The sequence below is a fragment of the Dipodomys merriami genome, unplaced genomic scaffold (genome assembly GCF_024711535.1).
Source record: "Dipodomys merriami isolate MVZ:Mamm:240054 unplaced genomic scaffold, mDipMer1.0.p SCAF_28, whole genome shotgun sequence".
Lineage (NCBI taxonomy): Eukaryota > Metazoa > Chordata > Mammalia > Rodentia > Heteromyidae > Dipodomys > Dipodomys merriami.
In genome coordinates this window covers 17,943,388-17,960,077 of record NW_027204270.1, presented here as the reverse complement: position 1 = coordinate 17,960,077, position 16,690 = coordinate 17,943,388, and the positions used below count along the sequence as shown (strand labels likewise).

General features: G+C 55.4%; 1 protein-coding gene across 2 annotated transcripts in view; it reads left to right on the top strand.

Annotated features, from left to right (window-relative positions):
- Igsf21 (immunoglobin superfamily member 21) overlaps positions 1–16,690 on the top strand; it is a 183,619-nt gene that overhangs the window by 144,253 nt on the left and 22,676 nt on the right. For both annotated transcript variants that reach the window (XM_070037015.1, XM_070037014.1), the window contains exon 4: positions 5,418–5,536. In XM_070037015.1, coding sequence (XP_069893116.1) covers positions 5,418–5,536 — 119 coding nt within the window. The remainder of the gene's footprint in view (positions 1–5,417; positions 5,537–16,690) is intronic.

The window sequence follows — 16,690 nt, the reverse complement described above, 5'->3', positions numbered from 1 at the left end:
CCTCCACGCAGCAGGGTGGAGCCCCTGTGATGTGTAAACTGCCAGCGTGGACAGCCTGCCGTTTGTGGATGGCACCTCGTCAGAGCTCCAAACAGAATTCTAAACATGACAGACACAAAAGGCAAGATTTGCAGGAGGCAACGAGACTTGAGGTTGGCTCGATACCTTTGACCTTGAGCGGGTTCTTCAGGTCCATCCTGCTCCCTCTAAGAAGGAGGCCGGGCCTGTGCAGACCCACGGAATATCAGATGACTTTCCAGCGTTGCCATTGGAATATACTGTTTTGTCTGTCTTGTCTCATTATACGCTCCACACTGAAAACAGCACCTGGTGTGTGGTAGGTTCTTAATAATTGGTTTACATTTTTTTCAAATCAATTAATGACATAGGAGGAGAAGAGGACCCGCGCCTCCAAGCGCACCGGGCTTGGCTTGCACGCACTCATTAGCTTAGGCTTTGTTTCTCTGCAAAAGTCAAATATTGGATGTCTTGACTGTGCAGCTGAGCAGCCATGAGCTCGGCACCCATCGACTGTTCCCTCCAGCCCCGCCTGGCAGGAATCTCAGGAGAAAGACAAAGACGGGAAGGGAGGAAAGCGCGGGGAAGGGGCTGGAGAGGAAACAGAGGCCATCCAGGCTCGCCCGTGGGGAGGAAGCGTGTGGCCTCGGTACCCGGAAAGGAGGCAGGCAGCACCGCTCAGAAGACAAACATGGCCAGGGACGGCCGGGGCGGAAGCAGGTGCCAGAGAGTACACATGGATGGGGCAGAACCAGGGAGGGGCGGGGAGCCTCCTGGGCTGTGACCCCCATTGCGCTGGGGCTCGCACCAGGGTACCCGCCTGTGCAACCTCAGTCATGTTACCTCTTCTCCCCGGGCCTCGGTTTCCTCGGTTGTACTTTTCTAGGGTGTGCTTTACATAATGCTGTGCGTGGGACCATGTTCCTCTGGGTGGTAACAGGATTGAGTGCGACAAGGGGTGGGGGAGGGAATTCAGTATATATAATACCCCCCTCTATCCATCTCTATACATAATAGTGCCAGGAAACAGGCATTGTCACACTCATGTACGGGATAGAGAAACAGGCTCTGAGAAGCCAGAGGATGCTTGTCCAACATCACAGCCAGCTGTCTGTAGAGCTAAGAACAGCTCCTAGATGCCAATCTGGGCTGTGTTCTTGGGCCTCATTTTTACCACAGATGCCCATGGAGGTGCCGGCCACATGGCCCGGCTGCCCCCTTGGGCTCCCACGGCCGAGGCATCCGTCCTGGTGTGTCCTGATATTCACAGCAGGTGAATGATGTGCTCCCAGATGCTCCCAGACAGGTGTAGTTGGGCAATCAAGAAAGCCTGCCTGGAGGAGGTGGTCCCGTAAGGGCACCACCCACCGCTTTCTAGTGGAGTACCTATCCTGTCCACTGCTTTCTAGTGGAGTACCTATCCAGTCCACCCTGTACCCACCAGCTCGGAGCTTGGATTATCACTTTTAATTTTCCTATTCGTTCCCTAAGGTGATTGTGACAGGTAACAAAACTCAAAGCTTGTAGAGAATAGCACGTTGGGTTGTTTTTTTTGTTTGTTTGTTTGTTTTGGTCGGTCATGGGGTTTGAACTCAGGGCCTGGGCGCTGTCCCTGAGGTCCTCAGCTCAAGGCTAGCGCTCTATTGAGCCACAGCGCCACTTCTGGTTTTCAGGTGGTTCACTGGAGGTAAGAGTCTCACAGAGTTTTCTGCCCTAGCTGGCTTTGAACCTCTCAGTCCTCAAACCTCAGCCTCCTGAGTAGCTGGGATTACAGGTGTGAGCCTCCAGCTACCCGGACGATGACATGGTTTTCTTAAGTGCACAAAGCAAGACTGGGACTGAGCTCTAACAAATCAGACATCCTTCAAATCTGTGCTTTTAGTGATTACACTAAACCACGAGGTTTGCCACGTGGATGGAGAAAAGGACACGTCAAGCAGAACCAACAGCCTGGGCACAGGCATGGCTGGGGGCGGGACCAATCCTGACTATCACTGTATCAACTCCAGCCCAAGCCCACCACCCAGACCCAGCTGTGGGCGTGGCACACAGTAGGTGTAAACACTGCTGCGTCCTGATGGCCCAGCCTTTGCCTGCACAGAGGCCCGCATGGCAGCAGGCGGAGCACGGCCAACCTGCCCAGCTCTTCTGCTTTCAAAAACACAATTACTCGCCCTCCAGGGCTGCTGCTGCTGTTGGCAAACTCCAGCCGCTAAACTGTATTACAGCGATCTCTGCAGAAACCCTTACAGTTATTAATAGTTTATTGATCGCCGTCCATCGCCGATGGGAGGTGGCCTCCTCCCCCCAGCCTCCCAGGTCCCCGCTGGTCCCTTCTGCCGTGTGCACACGCGTGGATCGATGCCTTCTCCTGGGGAGGGGGTCAGGCTGCTTTGTCCACTTCAGGAGCCCACAGTGGAGACGGGGTCCTGGGGTCCGAGAAGGCACTGAGAAGAGGTGGGTGGTCCAGGCCAAAGGCTGTTCCCTGGTGGAGCAGGATGGAGGTGAGGCTGGAATCTGCTGGGCTAGCCTGGACTGCAAGGTGGGCATGAGAGGAGAAAGGAGGCACACAGGGTCTCTGTTGCCCTGGCTACTTTCCCCTAATTCTAAAATGATCTGAAACAACCATTTTTAAAGATGGTGTCTTATGAAAAGCAAAATCTTGGGACAGGAGGTGTGGCTGCAAGGAGGGAAGGCAGGTCTGGGCTCTGGAGGTTGGGATGGGGATCCTGGTGTTCCTGTGAAGAGCAGGGAAGCCTTTGAAGGGGTGTAGGGGGTTGGGATTTGTTCATTTACATTTGAAAAGATCTGGATTGTTCTTGTCGAATAGCTCCGGAGGGGACTGGCAGGCTCTGAGACTCCCGGAGTGGGAAGCACCAGCTGCGAACCAGGTTGGGGGGGCAGGGGTGGCAGTGATGGTGGGAGGATCTGAGGGGGGTTCAGGATCTGGGAGGAGGCAGGATGGGGAACCCCCGGGGGCTCGCATTGAGTGGGGGAGACCAGCAGCTGTCAAGGAGGTGGTGACTTGGCCAAGATGCACATGGCTGTGTGGAAGAAGTCAAGTAGGAGGAGCGGTATCTGATCTGATTGTGGGGAGCCCCCTCCCCCCCCGTGGGGAGGCTGTGCCAATCCAGGTGTCCCCTGAGCCGCCTCCGATGCCACCTGTGCCGTGTCGCCCACACATCACCCGAGCACATTGCTTGTGTTTCTGTCAGCTGAGCGTGTCATTGGAGCAGTGATTCCTCCATGTCACCGTGTTGATGTCACCTCCGCGCACCTGCGTCTGCCAGCTGTGTATGCACGCGCACACACACACACACACACACACACCCTATGTGGCAGCGTGTCACTATTCTCCAGTGACATCACCTAGAAGCCTGCCAGCCACACGTGTCCCCTGAGCCTTTTTCATGCCTGCTCTCCATACCCCAGGGAAAGACATTCACGCACACAAGTCACCTCTGTGTCAGACACCCTTGTCTCCTGAACGTGTCACTCCGGGTGACAATCACTCAGCAGTGGTGTCCACCGAGGAGACCACTTTTCCAATCTAGCTGTGTTCTAAACAAAGAAAATGGCTCCCCAGGGCGGGTGTGTATGGGGGGGGGAGGGTAGAGACTCAGTTCTTGGCTGTCACCAGCCTTCTTCTGAGCTGAGTGGAGGCGGATGACATCTTCTCCACCAGGCCTTGGAAGACAGTCTGTTCTTCAGCCCTGGGTGGCAGTAGGTAGACCAGATGTCAACCTCTGTGTAGTCTATGTAAATGAGGATGTTGTTTATGTTAATGGTGGGGTCAAGGGGAGGGAGGCAGGGAAGGGCTGGCTCAGGGAGACCACAGGGATGAAAGGAGGCTGGGAGCCCAGGGTGGAGGTTTGTAGGAAGTTTGGGGGGTGGGGAGGCTTAGGGGACAGTGAGTCACAAGAAAACAAGGAGCTGGAACCTAGCACAGAGTCTTGAGTGAAACTGCTCAGCAGAAACAGATGGAAACAGGAAACCTGGGAGGGACACAGCCCTCGAAGATGGCACCGGCGTGGGCTGGAACCTGTGGGGCCACCAGGCTTCCCCAGCACCCGTAGGCCGAGGCCCCCACCACCCACAGACATGCTCAGATCTTGCCTAGCAGGAATTCTGACCTTAAGATGCATGGCTGGCCCATGGTGACCCCCTCCAGTCCTGTGCATGGTCCCTGCATTCAGCCTTGGCTGCACCTCTATTTTATTTATTTGTTTGTTTGTTTGTTTATGACAAGAGAGAGACAGAGAGCCACTTCCCTAAAGTCCCAGGGGCTACAAGTGGTAGGAGCAGAATTTTAACTCTGATCTCTTCCATATAGAAGGCAGGAGGAAGCAGCCGTGTGTCCATGTCCCCACAGGGAGGCAGATCATACTGACTCAGCCCTGTCTGACCCTACACCCTGTAGAAAGATCTAGAACCAGGAATCCACAAACTGAGCCGATGGGCTACATCTAGACCCTTGCCTGTCTTTCCTACAGGGTGTGAAATGAGAATGCTTTCAACATTTGTAACCGTGTGGAGGACAGAGGGGAAAGCCAAGACATATTTTGTGGCACCCTGACCATCATCAGAAATTTAAATCTGGTGGCCTTTTGTTTGAGCACCACCATGCGGATGGGTTTGTACCCCATGGCTGTCTCTGGGCTATGTAATAAAGACAGGGGTGAGAAGCTGCTATGGAGACCACAAGCATTCTCACTTCCTGGCTTTCTAGAGGGAATGTTGCAGGGAGAGGTATGGGTCTGAGGACCTCAGAGGTAGAACTACTCCTGGCCCCCAGTCCAGGCTCCCACAAGCTTACTCTTCACATGCAACTTGGGGGGAGTTGATTGGCCTTCCCTCCTCCTTGTTCATTAGACAGGAAGCTCCTTGTGTGCAGGAATTTGACTGTGTTTCTTTTCAGTGTCCCCAGGGCTGGGCATAGAGTGACAGTTTGGCATTGTGAAGGCAGGAATTCAAATTCCCTATGTAAGAGTGGGGAGAGGGAGGGTTGTGCCTCCGTTTCCCTGCTTATGAAATCCATCCATGAAGGGATGGATGGTGGCCATGAGGAACGAGGCTGCCCTCTCCCCCCATGCCCAGGGCAGCTGCTCCTGACATCTCTCCACTCAGTGAGTAGGCCTGGCCACCAGCCTGGCAGCAGCTACTGCTCCAGGAGCCGCTGGGGCCACAGCCCCACTGTATGTGACGTCCTGCGCAGAGCCTGGGTGCGGTTGGAGCACCGTGCATGCTCCCCCGCTTCCCGGCCCAGTACACAGTGTGTGCGGGCCGCAGCGTTAGGCTCCCGGGACCCTGTCCAGCGGGTACTGGATCGGTTGTCTGGGAGCCTGCCTCCTCGGTACCACCCCCATGCCCACCTCATCCCGTCCTCTGCCTCCCCACAGGCTGCCCGAGGTCCGGATCTCAGACAACGGCCCCTATGAGTGTCACGTGGGCATCTACGACCGTGCCACCAGGGAGAAGGTAGTCCTGGCCTCAGGAAACATCTTCCTCAACGTCATGGGTGAGTGCAGGCCCTGGCTTCCTCCGTGTCCCAGGACGGTGGGGCATGGGGCGTGTGTGTGTGTGTGTGTGTGTGTGTGTGTGTGTGTGTGTGTGTGTGTCAGGGTGAGGTGGCTGTAGCTGTCAGGCCTGGCCCCAAGTGTCTCCTCTTATGGTCTCTTCTCCTCCAGCTCTGGAGCCCTGAGTTGTGAGGGTACCACAGGCTTGGCTTAGTCAGTGATGCCCACAGGCCTGGTGCATGGCTTAGCAGGAGTGAGAAGTGCCCCTCAAGCAGAAGTCCTTGGACTGGGGACACTGGTCTACTGGACCATTCATAGACCATCCACCTCGAGGCCCCGAGACCCCACCCAGGCTCAGGGAGTACATCCCTGTGCCGGCAGCTGTGTGACAGATTCCGTGGGGGTGTCAGCGGGGCCCCGGGCCCAGTGTGGTGGCTCAGTGTTCCCATGGAGCAAGGACAGCCCAGGGCACCCCCTAACCCCTACCCAGAAGGGTGAGGCAGCATTGCAGCTGCGATGTGTTCCTGATCGGGGAGAAGAGCTGTCACCTCCCAAGCTCCTCCCCCCCACTTCAGGGGTGTTGGTTCCGGGTGATGATTGGAAGTGAGCTGGACTGGGTGTTTGGCTCCCGAGTGTCTCTGTTTATGCCCCTGTAATATGGGGGTGACAATACTCTGTCCAGTTGGCTGATGGCTGGGCAAGTCAAGCCCTTCCCAGCTCCTTTCCCCACATGTAACACAAGGGCGTTCCTCTGAGGCCTCAGAAAGACCCCCTACCCCCACCCCCAGCTGTCGTGTTCTTGCTGAATGTCTCTACCCTCTCTCCGTGTTTTCTGATTTCCTTATCAAATAATATTTACCAAAGCAACAAAGCATGCTACACCCTGGTGACCCTGGCAATCTATGTGAACAAGCCCTGACCTGAGGGAAACGGCCTTGCTTGCCAAGGCCAGACCCCCAGGGGACATTGATCCTGCTGCAATGGTGGCACTGGTGAGGTGTTGGGGGGTGTGAATCCAGCTTCCCAGTGGAACGATGACATCAGCATGGGTGTGGCCATGGGCAACTCCCTCCCCTTCAATCTGCATCATCAAGCAGTGGTGATTTCATTGGGGGCGTGGCCAGGTGGGCCCTCCCCTGCTTCTAGTCAGTCTGCATAGACTGCCGAGAGGCTTGGGCACCATCATTAGCTCATCAGCTACGTGTGTGCACACGCCAGTTCTGGGCCTTGAACTCAGAGACTTACATTCTTCCTTAACTTTTTTGCTCAAGACTGTTGCTCTACCACTTGAGCCACACACAGCTCCACTCCCAGCCTTTTGGTGGTTAAATTGAAGATAAAAGCCTCCCAAGAACTTCCCACCTGGGCAGGCCTCAAACCCTGATCCTCCACTCACAACCTCCTGAGTAAGTAGGATTACAGCTGTGAGCTACTGGCACCCAGTGGGCATGGACTTTTAATACACTAAGATTCCTGTCCTCAAGGGTAAGGACGTAGCTCAGTGGTGCAGCACTTGCCTAGCTCAGGCCAGGCCCTGGGTGCAATCGTCAGCCCTGGGGGAGAAAATCCTGTAATGAGAACCTTTGCCCTGTGGTACCCACAAGCAGGGCCAGTTTCCAGAAATCTCCTTCATCTGACCCACCTGGCTCACTGGGCAGCTTACTCTGTGTGTGTGGGCTTCATAGAATGTAGGATTTGTGTCCCTCCCAGCTCCGACACTTGTGAGTCCCGGCCTCCGCTGCTTGTCAGGGAAACTGAGTCGTGAAGCGGTCTCATGGGGCCAAGCTGGTTGCACAGTGGGCCCAGCTGCTGTGGTTCTGAGGCTTGTATTTCTATGTCAGTGTCAGGAGACAGCGGGAGGTGACAGCCATCAGAGCCACAGGGAGGGAGCACGCAGCTGCAGGGACTTAAGAAGCAGCCTAGGGGGTGTGGCGGGCTTTGCAGGATGCTGAGCCTGCCACGCAGCAGCATAGATGGCCTGGTGCCCTGAGTGGGCAGGTAAGGGCTCCCTGGGTGGAGCCAATCATGTGGGTGGGACCAGGGTTCCTGGGTGGAGCCAGATCATGTGGGTGGGGCCAGGGTACCTGGGTGGAGCCAGATCATGTGGGTGGGGCCAGGGTACCTGGGTGGAGCCAGATCATATGGGCGGGGCCATAGTACCTGGTGGAACCAGATCATATGGGCGGGGCCATAGTACCTGGGTGGAGCCAGACCACAAGGGCAGGGCCAGAGCACCTGACTTCTTTCCAGTTCTCAGGGAGGCTGATATGGCTGGTCCAGGGACCATGCTTGCTCTGAGAATCCCAGGTGCAAACTTTAATGCAATTCTAAAAGTCCTGGGGTCTACCTACCTGTATCTTGACAGCAATGTCTATCTGTGTCAGCACGTGTGCCAGTATGCTCCACCCTACCGCACACAAGTGGGTCGCTCCCTCCTCCCCCAGGCCTGCCTCACCTCACCCCGACATCTGCTGATGTCCTGTCCCTTTAGCATATAAATTAAGGACTTACTGCTTGGGATCCACATCTCAGATTCATCACCTGACCTCAAGTTCATCATCCTCTCCGGGCCTGAGATGCCTCCTAGGGTGGTCATAAGTTTAAGACAGGTTTGCCCAGACTGGCCTCAAATGTCTTTCATCCCATCTCTACCTCCTGCATAACTGGATTACAGGTATGCACCATCATACTGGATGGGGCTATGTTGCTTTTGTTTCCACCACCTCTACCAGCTACTTTTGGCACAATCTCGTGTGTGTGTGTGTGTGTGTGTGTGTGTGTGTGTGTGTGTGTGTGTGTGTGTGTGTGTGTGTGTGTGTGTGTGCTGGGGCTTGGGCACTGTCCCTGAGCTTTTTTACTCAAGGCTGGTGCTCTACCACTTGGCTGCTTTTGGGTGGTTAATTGGGGATGAGCATCTCACAGGCTTTCCTGCTGAGACTGGCTTTGAACTGCAGTCCTCAGATCTCAGTCTCCTGAATGGCTACAGGCTATTGGACTGGTGCCCAGCCTGCTCTGGTTTTGACCTTACTATTCAGACTCCAAGGAGCCTGAGCCACCCTGAGGAGGGAACATTCTAGACCCACAACCTGTGCCCTGACTCCCTGGAATCGTAAGGGCCTTTTGGAGTAGCAGACACAGCCTGACTCTACCTGCTCTGCCTCCTCCCCTAAGATTGTGTGCCTGGGGCTATGAGTCTGGAGAAGAAGCAGGTGCGAGAAGGGCAGGCAGTGAGCTCTCTTGGCCCGTACTGCCAAGCCCAGGGCCCTTTCTCAGCAAGCTGTCCCCTGACCCTTCCCACAGCCCCTCAGGTCACGGGTTCCTGCAGATTCTGAACCTCTGAAGTGAGAATACTCTTTAAAAATTCCTTCTGCCCCGCACAGAAGGATGTTCCCTGACCTTCTTCCCTGAAAGACAAGTATTTATGAACATGGCATTTATGTTATATGTGCTATGACAAGTCATCCAGAGATGGTTTAAAGCCTTATGAGCATATGCATGTCGGCTAATTGCCAATGCCATATCATGTACCTGGGAAGACTTGAGCATCCGGGAATTTCAGTATCGAGGGTGGCCCTGAAACCAACCCCTGAGGATCCGGAGTGATGACCAAACTGTCCCCCATCTCACTGATGGGGAGACCATAACCAGAGGGAGGGTTTGCTCAGGGTTTGGAGGGGGGTGTCTTTGTCCCTGAGCAATATGGCTCCTCTCATTCACCAAGGGCAAGAATGGCAGGAGATTGAAGGCCCGACTACAGCACCATAGCTTGTACAGAACTCAGTGGCTACAGCCCCTGCCAGGCAGGATCTCCCTGCCCACCACATGTGCAGACCTGGCTGAGAGAAGAACAGAGACTCGGTCAGGGGGGAGGGGAGGGAGCAGGGGTTAACTGTTACAGTCCAGAAATGATCAAATAGTTAACTGAGATAGCAGCGTATTTCATCTCTGAAAGGTGGGAGCTCTACTTCACCCTGCTGGGCAGACACACCCAGAGTCCACCCCGCCAGCAAGTTTATCTAATCTAATTGTAAGTCCCGTATCCGATACCTGATTCATTTTAGCAGCAGGGACAGATGCCCACCCTAGCTGCTGTGCAAAAAGGAGACCCAGACTCACAAAGGGGGGACCTAGACTTACAGAGGGGGCCCAGACTCATGGGTGCCAGCCAGTGTTAATAAATGGCTCTATTTCCCCTCACCCCCTCTTCCCAGGGCTTCCAAATGAGGCCAGCAGGTGGAAGAGACTTCTGGAAGCTAGACCCCACCAACATCACACACACCTGCATCCAGCTGTCACTGCTCTACACCAAAAAACAGCTCCTAAAGTACAGTTCATGTCGCAGTGCTGGCTTTTGGTTTTCAGAAACTTCGGCTGCTTGCCATTTATGGCACCGGGCACACCTTCCCTTTCCTCTCCTTTTCTTTTAAAAATGCTCTTATTGAGATTGACATAGAATTCAAGCATCCCTCCCCAGGCCGCTTGTCCCTCTTTCCACTACCTCCGATTTAGGCCAGCATGCTCCTGCAGATTTACCTTGTCTGGACATTCTGTGGAAAGGAGATTTTCTTTTCTTTTCTTTTTTTGTCTTTCACTTCGATTAAGGTTTGTTGTAGCATGTCAATATGAAGCATGTCCATACACCTTTCCTTTTTAACACTGAATAATATTTCAGCGAGTAGATTGGCCACACTTGTTTATCTTCTGTCACTGGAAGGGGGTGGGGGTGGGTGGCCTTGCTTTTTGACTGTCATGAATAAACTTTCACATACAAGTATTTGTGTGAGCAGGTAGTTTCAGCTCTCCTGGCTTCGTGCCTCAGTGTGCACCCTCTGGTTCAAAGGGGGACCGCATGTTTAACCTCTTGAGGAGCTTCCGGAGAGTTCTTCACCCCAGCTGCCAGCATTTTTACATCCCCCATTAGCAGCAGAGGAGGGCACCAGCATCTCCACAGCCTTGCCAACACTTGAGCTTATCTGTCTTGATAATCTAGCCCTGTGATCCAATGCTGAGTGATAGATAGCTCTCCATGGTTTGATTTGCATTTCCCTGAAGCGTCCTTTAGGCAACTCCTGGACCATCTGGAAATCATCTTTGGAGAAATGCCGTTCCTGGTCTTTTTTTTTTTTTCTCTCGATCTCTTTCCAATCCGGTGATGAGTCTTTTTATTACTGAGCTGAAAGAGTTCTTTATCTAATCTACTTGCCAGTCCCTTGTTAGATATCTGATTTGCATATTTTCTCAGTATCTTTTCATTTTCTTCCCGGTGTCCTTTGAAGAGATAGAGGCTTTCATTTCAAGGACGTCTACTTCATCCGGTTTTTCTTTTATCACATGTGCTTTTGGTTAGGTTTGGTTCCCTCCCCCTTTTTTTGGCAGTACTGGGGATTGAACTGAGGGCCTCGAGCTTGGTAGAAAAGTGCTCTACCACTTTGGCTGTGCCCCCACTCCTTTTGCTTTTATTTTCTACATAGGGTCTCATGTTAACTTTGCTTAGGATCACCTCAAACTGTGATCCTCCTACCTCTAGCGTAACCCAGCTATCACTTGTGCTTTTGGTGTGATATTTAAGGAGGCTTTGCCTAACCTGATGTCAAAATGTACCTGTTTTTCTTCTAAAAGTCTTTGGGTTTATTTTTTTTTCTCTTTCATTTAGGTGCCTTGTTATTTTATCGGTGGTGTGAGGGAGGGGATCCAACTTCATCTTTTGCCTTGGATATTCAGGTTGGTCCCAGAGTTATCTGTGGCATGGACTGACTTCCCCATAGACTTCTCTGGGCATCCTTGTTGGAAAGCACCCCACTGTAGATTTATCTGTAGGTTTATGTCAGATTTATCTCAGGATTCTCTATTCTATCTCGATGCTGTATTACTGAGCTGTATCTATGTCATTCTCATATTTACTCAGGGTTGTTTTGAGAAAGGGTCTTGCTATGTAGCTCCAATCTGGCCTAGAACTCCCCATCCTCCTCTCTCAGCCTCCCAAGTGCAGATATTCCAGGCTGAGTGCTTTAATAAGGTGTCCAGCCACCTCGACTGTGGTTCTGTCATTTCCAACCTTTGTGCCCTTGAACTGTGAGATCACAGGAGCACACTCCACCCTCCCCCCCCCCCCCACCAATAACCAGTTCGTTGAGTTATCCCATTAAAAGACATCACCCTGGGGAAGCACCAGAGCTCCCAGAAGACAAGGGGCACCGGAGGTCCAATGGGCTGCTGGAGGCTAAGCCCACTTCCCCAAGGCCTGCCAGACCCAGGCTTTCTAGAGCTGGACTCTCCACTCAGTGCTCCTCTTACAAAAAGGAACTGATATCCAAGACTGGATATTTGGGGGGTATTGAGGGCCTCTCTTGTCCTGGGAAGAAGTGTCTGTGTCTCCCAGGGAATGAGAACAGACCCTGCCTCCCTCAAGGGCCTGCTGATCTCCTGCAAGCCCCAGCAAAGCAGAGGCCCCAGGACTGCATCTCTGCCAGACGCCAGCGGGTCTGGTGTATAAAACCCTTTCAAGGAACCCAGGCACGGCAGCGGTGGGGGTGGGCACCACCCCGGCAGACCCTTCCCCCTGACGGCTTACACCGTGGTCTGGGGGACAGGCCTCATCATGGACGGTGGCTTTGGAGAGGCTCGGAGGACCCTGACTGGGGTCACTGGAAGGAGATTCAGAGCTGCAGCCGGCCTGCGCCCCAGGATGCCTGCCGAGTGGGAAATGATGGGCTCCTTTCTCTCCTGGAGCCACAGTGGCGCAGCCACCTGCTGGGCTTGGACTAATGACATTAACTGGCCCCAGGCAATGGCTGTGGTCCAGACTCCAGGGACCCTGGCTGCTGCCCTGGGAAGCAGACAGAAGACAGGGTGCCATCCAAGCCAGAGCAGCAGAGAGTCCCAGGATGGAGGGGACACTGAGAGGTAGAGGAGGTGGAACCCCAACCTCCACTTCCCATTCCAGAAGCCAGAGTCTGAGGCCCCAGGGAAAGCCCAGGTGGGCCCAGCACCATCCCCCCTTCCCTCCCCATCCCATGGGAGACGGATCTTCAAATGGTCCTCCATCCTAGAAACCAGGAAAGGAGGGGGCCAAGCGATCCTCAATTCCATTACTTTAGGATTTCACTTCCTCAGAGGATCAAGGGATGGGTAGGGTGTGGGCGTGGGGTGTCTGGACCTTTCTACCCGGTTCTGCTAAGAGCACTATGCGTGGCAGCCGGGGTTAGCTGCGTCTGTGCCCCTCCCCGCTCGGTTCTGCTCGGCACTCAGGGCCGCACCATCGCCGCAGCCCGCCCTCTGCGGCTGGTTCCACCAGCGCTGTCACCAAGCCGCCGTGAGCAAGCCGGGGAGCGTGGCCCAGGATGCAAACCGGGTGAGGGAGGACGCAGCTGGCCCAGCTGCAGAGAGGAGCGTCCATCCACCATCCTGCACTGGAAAGTGGCTCTGGACAGGCTCTCTCATCCCCCAGGGCCTCAGTTTCCCTGTCTGCTGAGTGGGGGGTTACAGCAGCACCGACCCTGTTGTGTCATATGGAGCCCTGGGGCCCTAGCTCATGGTGAGAGGCTCCTGAAGGGGGAAGTTCACCCCACATCCCGCCACGTGCACAGGGCCCAAGTGAGAGCCACACTCATCTGTAGCACAGCCTTGGGCAAGTGAGGCCTGAATGGCGGCCTGGCAAGATCAGGTGTCTGTCTGATTACAAGCAGGTTTAATCCCCGGTGTCTGGGGCTCCCTCCCCCACCCCTCCCCTCCCCGCTGGCTGAGTATCGTGGGGTTCACATTCTCTCCCAGCGGCGCCCAAGGGACATGGCCCTCTGTGGGGCCATTCGAACTCAGGCGCTTGCTGAGGTTGGTTGGATTTGGGCCTTCTCCAGCACCTTGGATCTCCTGTGAACCTTCTCATTTTATCATGGTCTATTCTCCCCCTCGTCCATCGGCTCCCTTCCCCTCCGTCCTGTTTATCTGTCACAACTGTCATGTCTGCAGGTTGCTCTGCAAACCAGCCACTGTAGTTTTCCACTCTGTGCCGAATGCCTCGTGTTGAGGAGGAGCCAGTGCTGGGGCCATTCGTCACACCTGGGCCCCTCCCCTGTCTGGCAGGGGTGGGAACAGCAGCCACCGCTGTGACACCTCCGAGCCCCCTCCAGGGCTGGCTGAAGTTAAATCCCACCCAGCCTCCTCCGGGCTTCCTGTGACTTTTCCTCTCCCCGCCTCAGTTTCCCCAGCTGTGAACCTGCCTCCTCATAGAAGACAAGATGGCAGGTTGCAGCCTGGGCACCTGCATTGTGACAGGGGCAGAGTGGACAGAAGAGACCACAGGAGTCCCGGGCACTTGGCGCCACAGCTGGACAGGGAGGACACTCAGAGCATGGGAGCCACTGAACAGAAGGGACAGACATGCATGACCCAGGGCTGGACGGAGACGCTCTTCTGAGAGGGCGCCGCGGCCGCCATGTGGCCTCACTTACCCCTGTGGCTGCCGGCCAGGTCCGCAGGGCCTCCCTGGCTATTTCCAGCCAGCCACAGCTTCTGAGGGGCAGGAGAATGGGCAGCAGGGGCCTGAGTCAGCCTCCAGCCCCCAGGACTGGCGTGGGAGAGGCCAGGGTCCTCCAAGGTGGTTGTGCCCCTGCTTGGGGGCGGCCCCTGGCATTCAGAGCAGCCGCAGGCCCAGAAGGAACCCCAGGCCTGCCCGCCTGCCCATGGGCCTCCCAGCTGCTCAGGGCGCCAGCTGAGAGCCAGGCCAGAGCCCAGACAGATGGGTTTGGGACTCCCAGGAGCATTTGAAGCTAACCAGGTCACCTAGCAAGGACGGCCACTTCCAAGCTTCAGCCCCAGAGGTCCAAACCTGCTGCCTGCCTCCTGGACTGCTTCTAGAATCCTCTCTCCCCTTCCTGCTGGGAACACAGCCCCTCAAAGGCAGAGCGCCCTTGGCCACCGGCAAGTCTGCACCTTCGGCCGTCCCTCCTGCTTTCTTCACACAAATCCAGGGCAGGTCCGGCCATGTCAAGCACACATGGGCTGCTCAGAGAGGCCAAGGACTCGCGCAGCGTCACCCAGCAGTGAGTGGGCTGAGACGGAGCTCAGGTCTCCTGGGGGCCAATGCCCCTGATTTCCCTACTGCGTGAGGCAAGGCTGGAAGGCAGAGGGCAGCAGCTCCGAGTGCGAGGCAGAGGGCCGCCCGAGGGCCTGGAGGACACGCCAGACACCAGGGTTCTCCACACAGAACGTCCAGCCGCACCCCCGGCCGGTGCTCCCAGCAGCCCGGAAGTCAGCAGGCGAGGATGGGAGCCCCGTTTTACAGATGAGGAAACTGAGTCTGCTCGTGAAGGGGAAAGCTTGGACTTGGATCGTCTGATTTCTACTTGGCCTCTGTGGGGACTTGAGGCCCCTAGGCTGGAGATGGAGGTCAGGCCTCAGAGAGCACGTCGGGAGGGGTCACGAGGACAAATCTCTTCCGGGTCAGCGTCTCAGGGACCACACACTGACCCCCACTCCGCTCGTCTCCGCCCCAGCCCCTGGCTCCCGTCTCAGCCTGCAGAGGGGAGGGGCTGGGGAGTTGCCTTCTCCCTACTGGTTCAAAGTCCAGGCCTGAGCGCTGTCCCTGAGGTTTTCCCTCAAGGCTAATGTTCATCCTGCCCCTCGGCTCATGGCACCCCTTCCAGTTGGGGTTTGCATCTTTTTTTGTTTCTTTGTGCTAGTTAATTGTAGTTAAGACTTTCATGGACTTTCCTACCCATGCAGACTTCAAAGCATGATCCTCAGATCTCAGCCTCCTGAGTAGCTAGGATTCCAGGTGTGAGCCACCAGCACTCGGCTGATTTCATGGTCATATAAGACAACCAGGGGGGAATTTCATGGCCCAAGGAGCAGACATTGCTCTAAACACTTGAAGTAGTGCTTTACATTTGCCCCTCATACCCTTCGAAGGTAGCATGTCCCTCATTCCCATTCATAAGTGAGAATAATAATAATAATTATTATTCCTGGTTAACAGATGAGGAAACTGAGGCCCAGAGAGATTAAATAGCTTGCCTAAGGTCACACAGCTCGTGAGTGGCAGAATTTGTTTTCCTACCCAGATGAGCTGGCTCCAGAGCCTACTCACCACCGGCCCATTGTGCCTTCCCGGCCATGCAGAAACCCTCTCACCCGCCCCTGGGAACTGTCCAAGAGGTGTCTGCAGCACATCTTCCCTGATCCTGGGGTCCCCTTTGCTGCCTGAGTTGCATGCGCTCCTGCCTCCTGAGCCCCTGCAGAATGGAGCAGAGCAGAGCAGAGGAGGCCTGCGGGCCCATCGTTAAACCGTGACAAGTGTTAGGTCAGCTCCATGCTTTATGCTCTCCACCGTGGGGAGCAGGATTTAGTGGCTCCTGCAGAATAGAAGGTAAACTCCGCGCTCTGGGATGGCCCCTTAATTACCCGTGATATGTGGCTGCTAGCAGCACAGCACCCGGGGCAGAGGATGTAAGGGGGGCAGGACGGGGGAGGCTGAGGTTCAGAAGGCAGAGCTGTCACATTCACGGAGCACTTACAATGAACCAAGCACCTTAAGCTCCTCTTCCTCTAATTTTCTCCGCGGCGGCCGGAGAGGTCATTATCGTAGTTAATCATTTCTCATTTTGCAGAAGGTAAACTGAGGCTCGGGGGAGGTGAAGCAGGCTGCCCAGATCACAATGCTAGGCAGTAACTCATGCCTGGAGATTCTAGGCCCCTGGGTCTGCATCGCTCCCTCTGGGGGTGACCCAGGGGTGTCGAGCCCAGTCTCCCCGTGATGGATGAAAGAGCAGGGAGAGCAGGGGGGGCAGGGAGGAGTGAGGGAGGAGGGCTAGGGATGAAGCAGAGGGGTAAAGGAGTTCCTTTACCCCTCTGAGAGGCTCCTGAGAGGCTCCCAGAAGGCTGCCCAGAGGCGGCGGCGGCGGCAGCATGGGGCTGACTCTGCCAGGCTCCAGGACCAGAGGCTCTGCTCTTGTGTCCTGATGCGTGGGCTCAGGGCCGCGTGGTCAGTACGGAGGACCGCAGTGTGGCCTAGGGTGTGGGGAGGAGGATAGCAACCGACCAGAAGCGGGACAGGGACCAAACTGCTGTCCTCCGTGCCCAGTAGACCCTGGTCAGGTCCAGGCTGGGATGTCTTTGTCTTATAGACAGAAACTGAGGCACAGCACGATCACCAGCTGCTG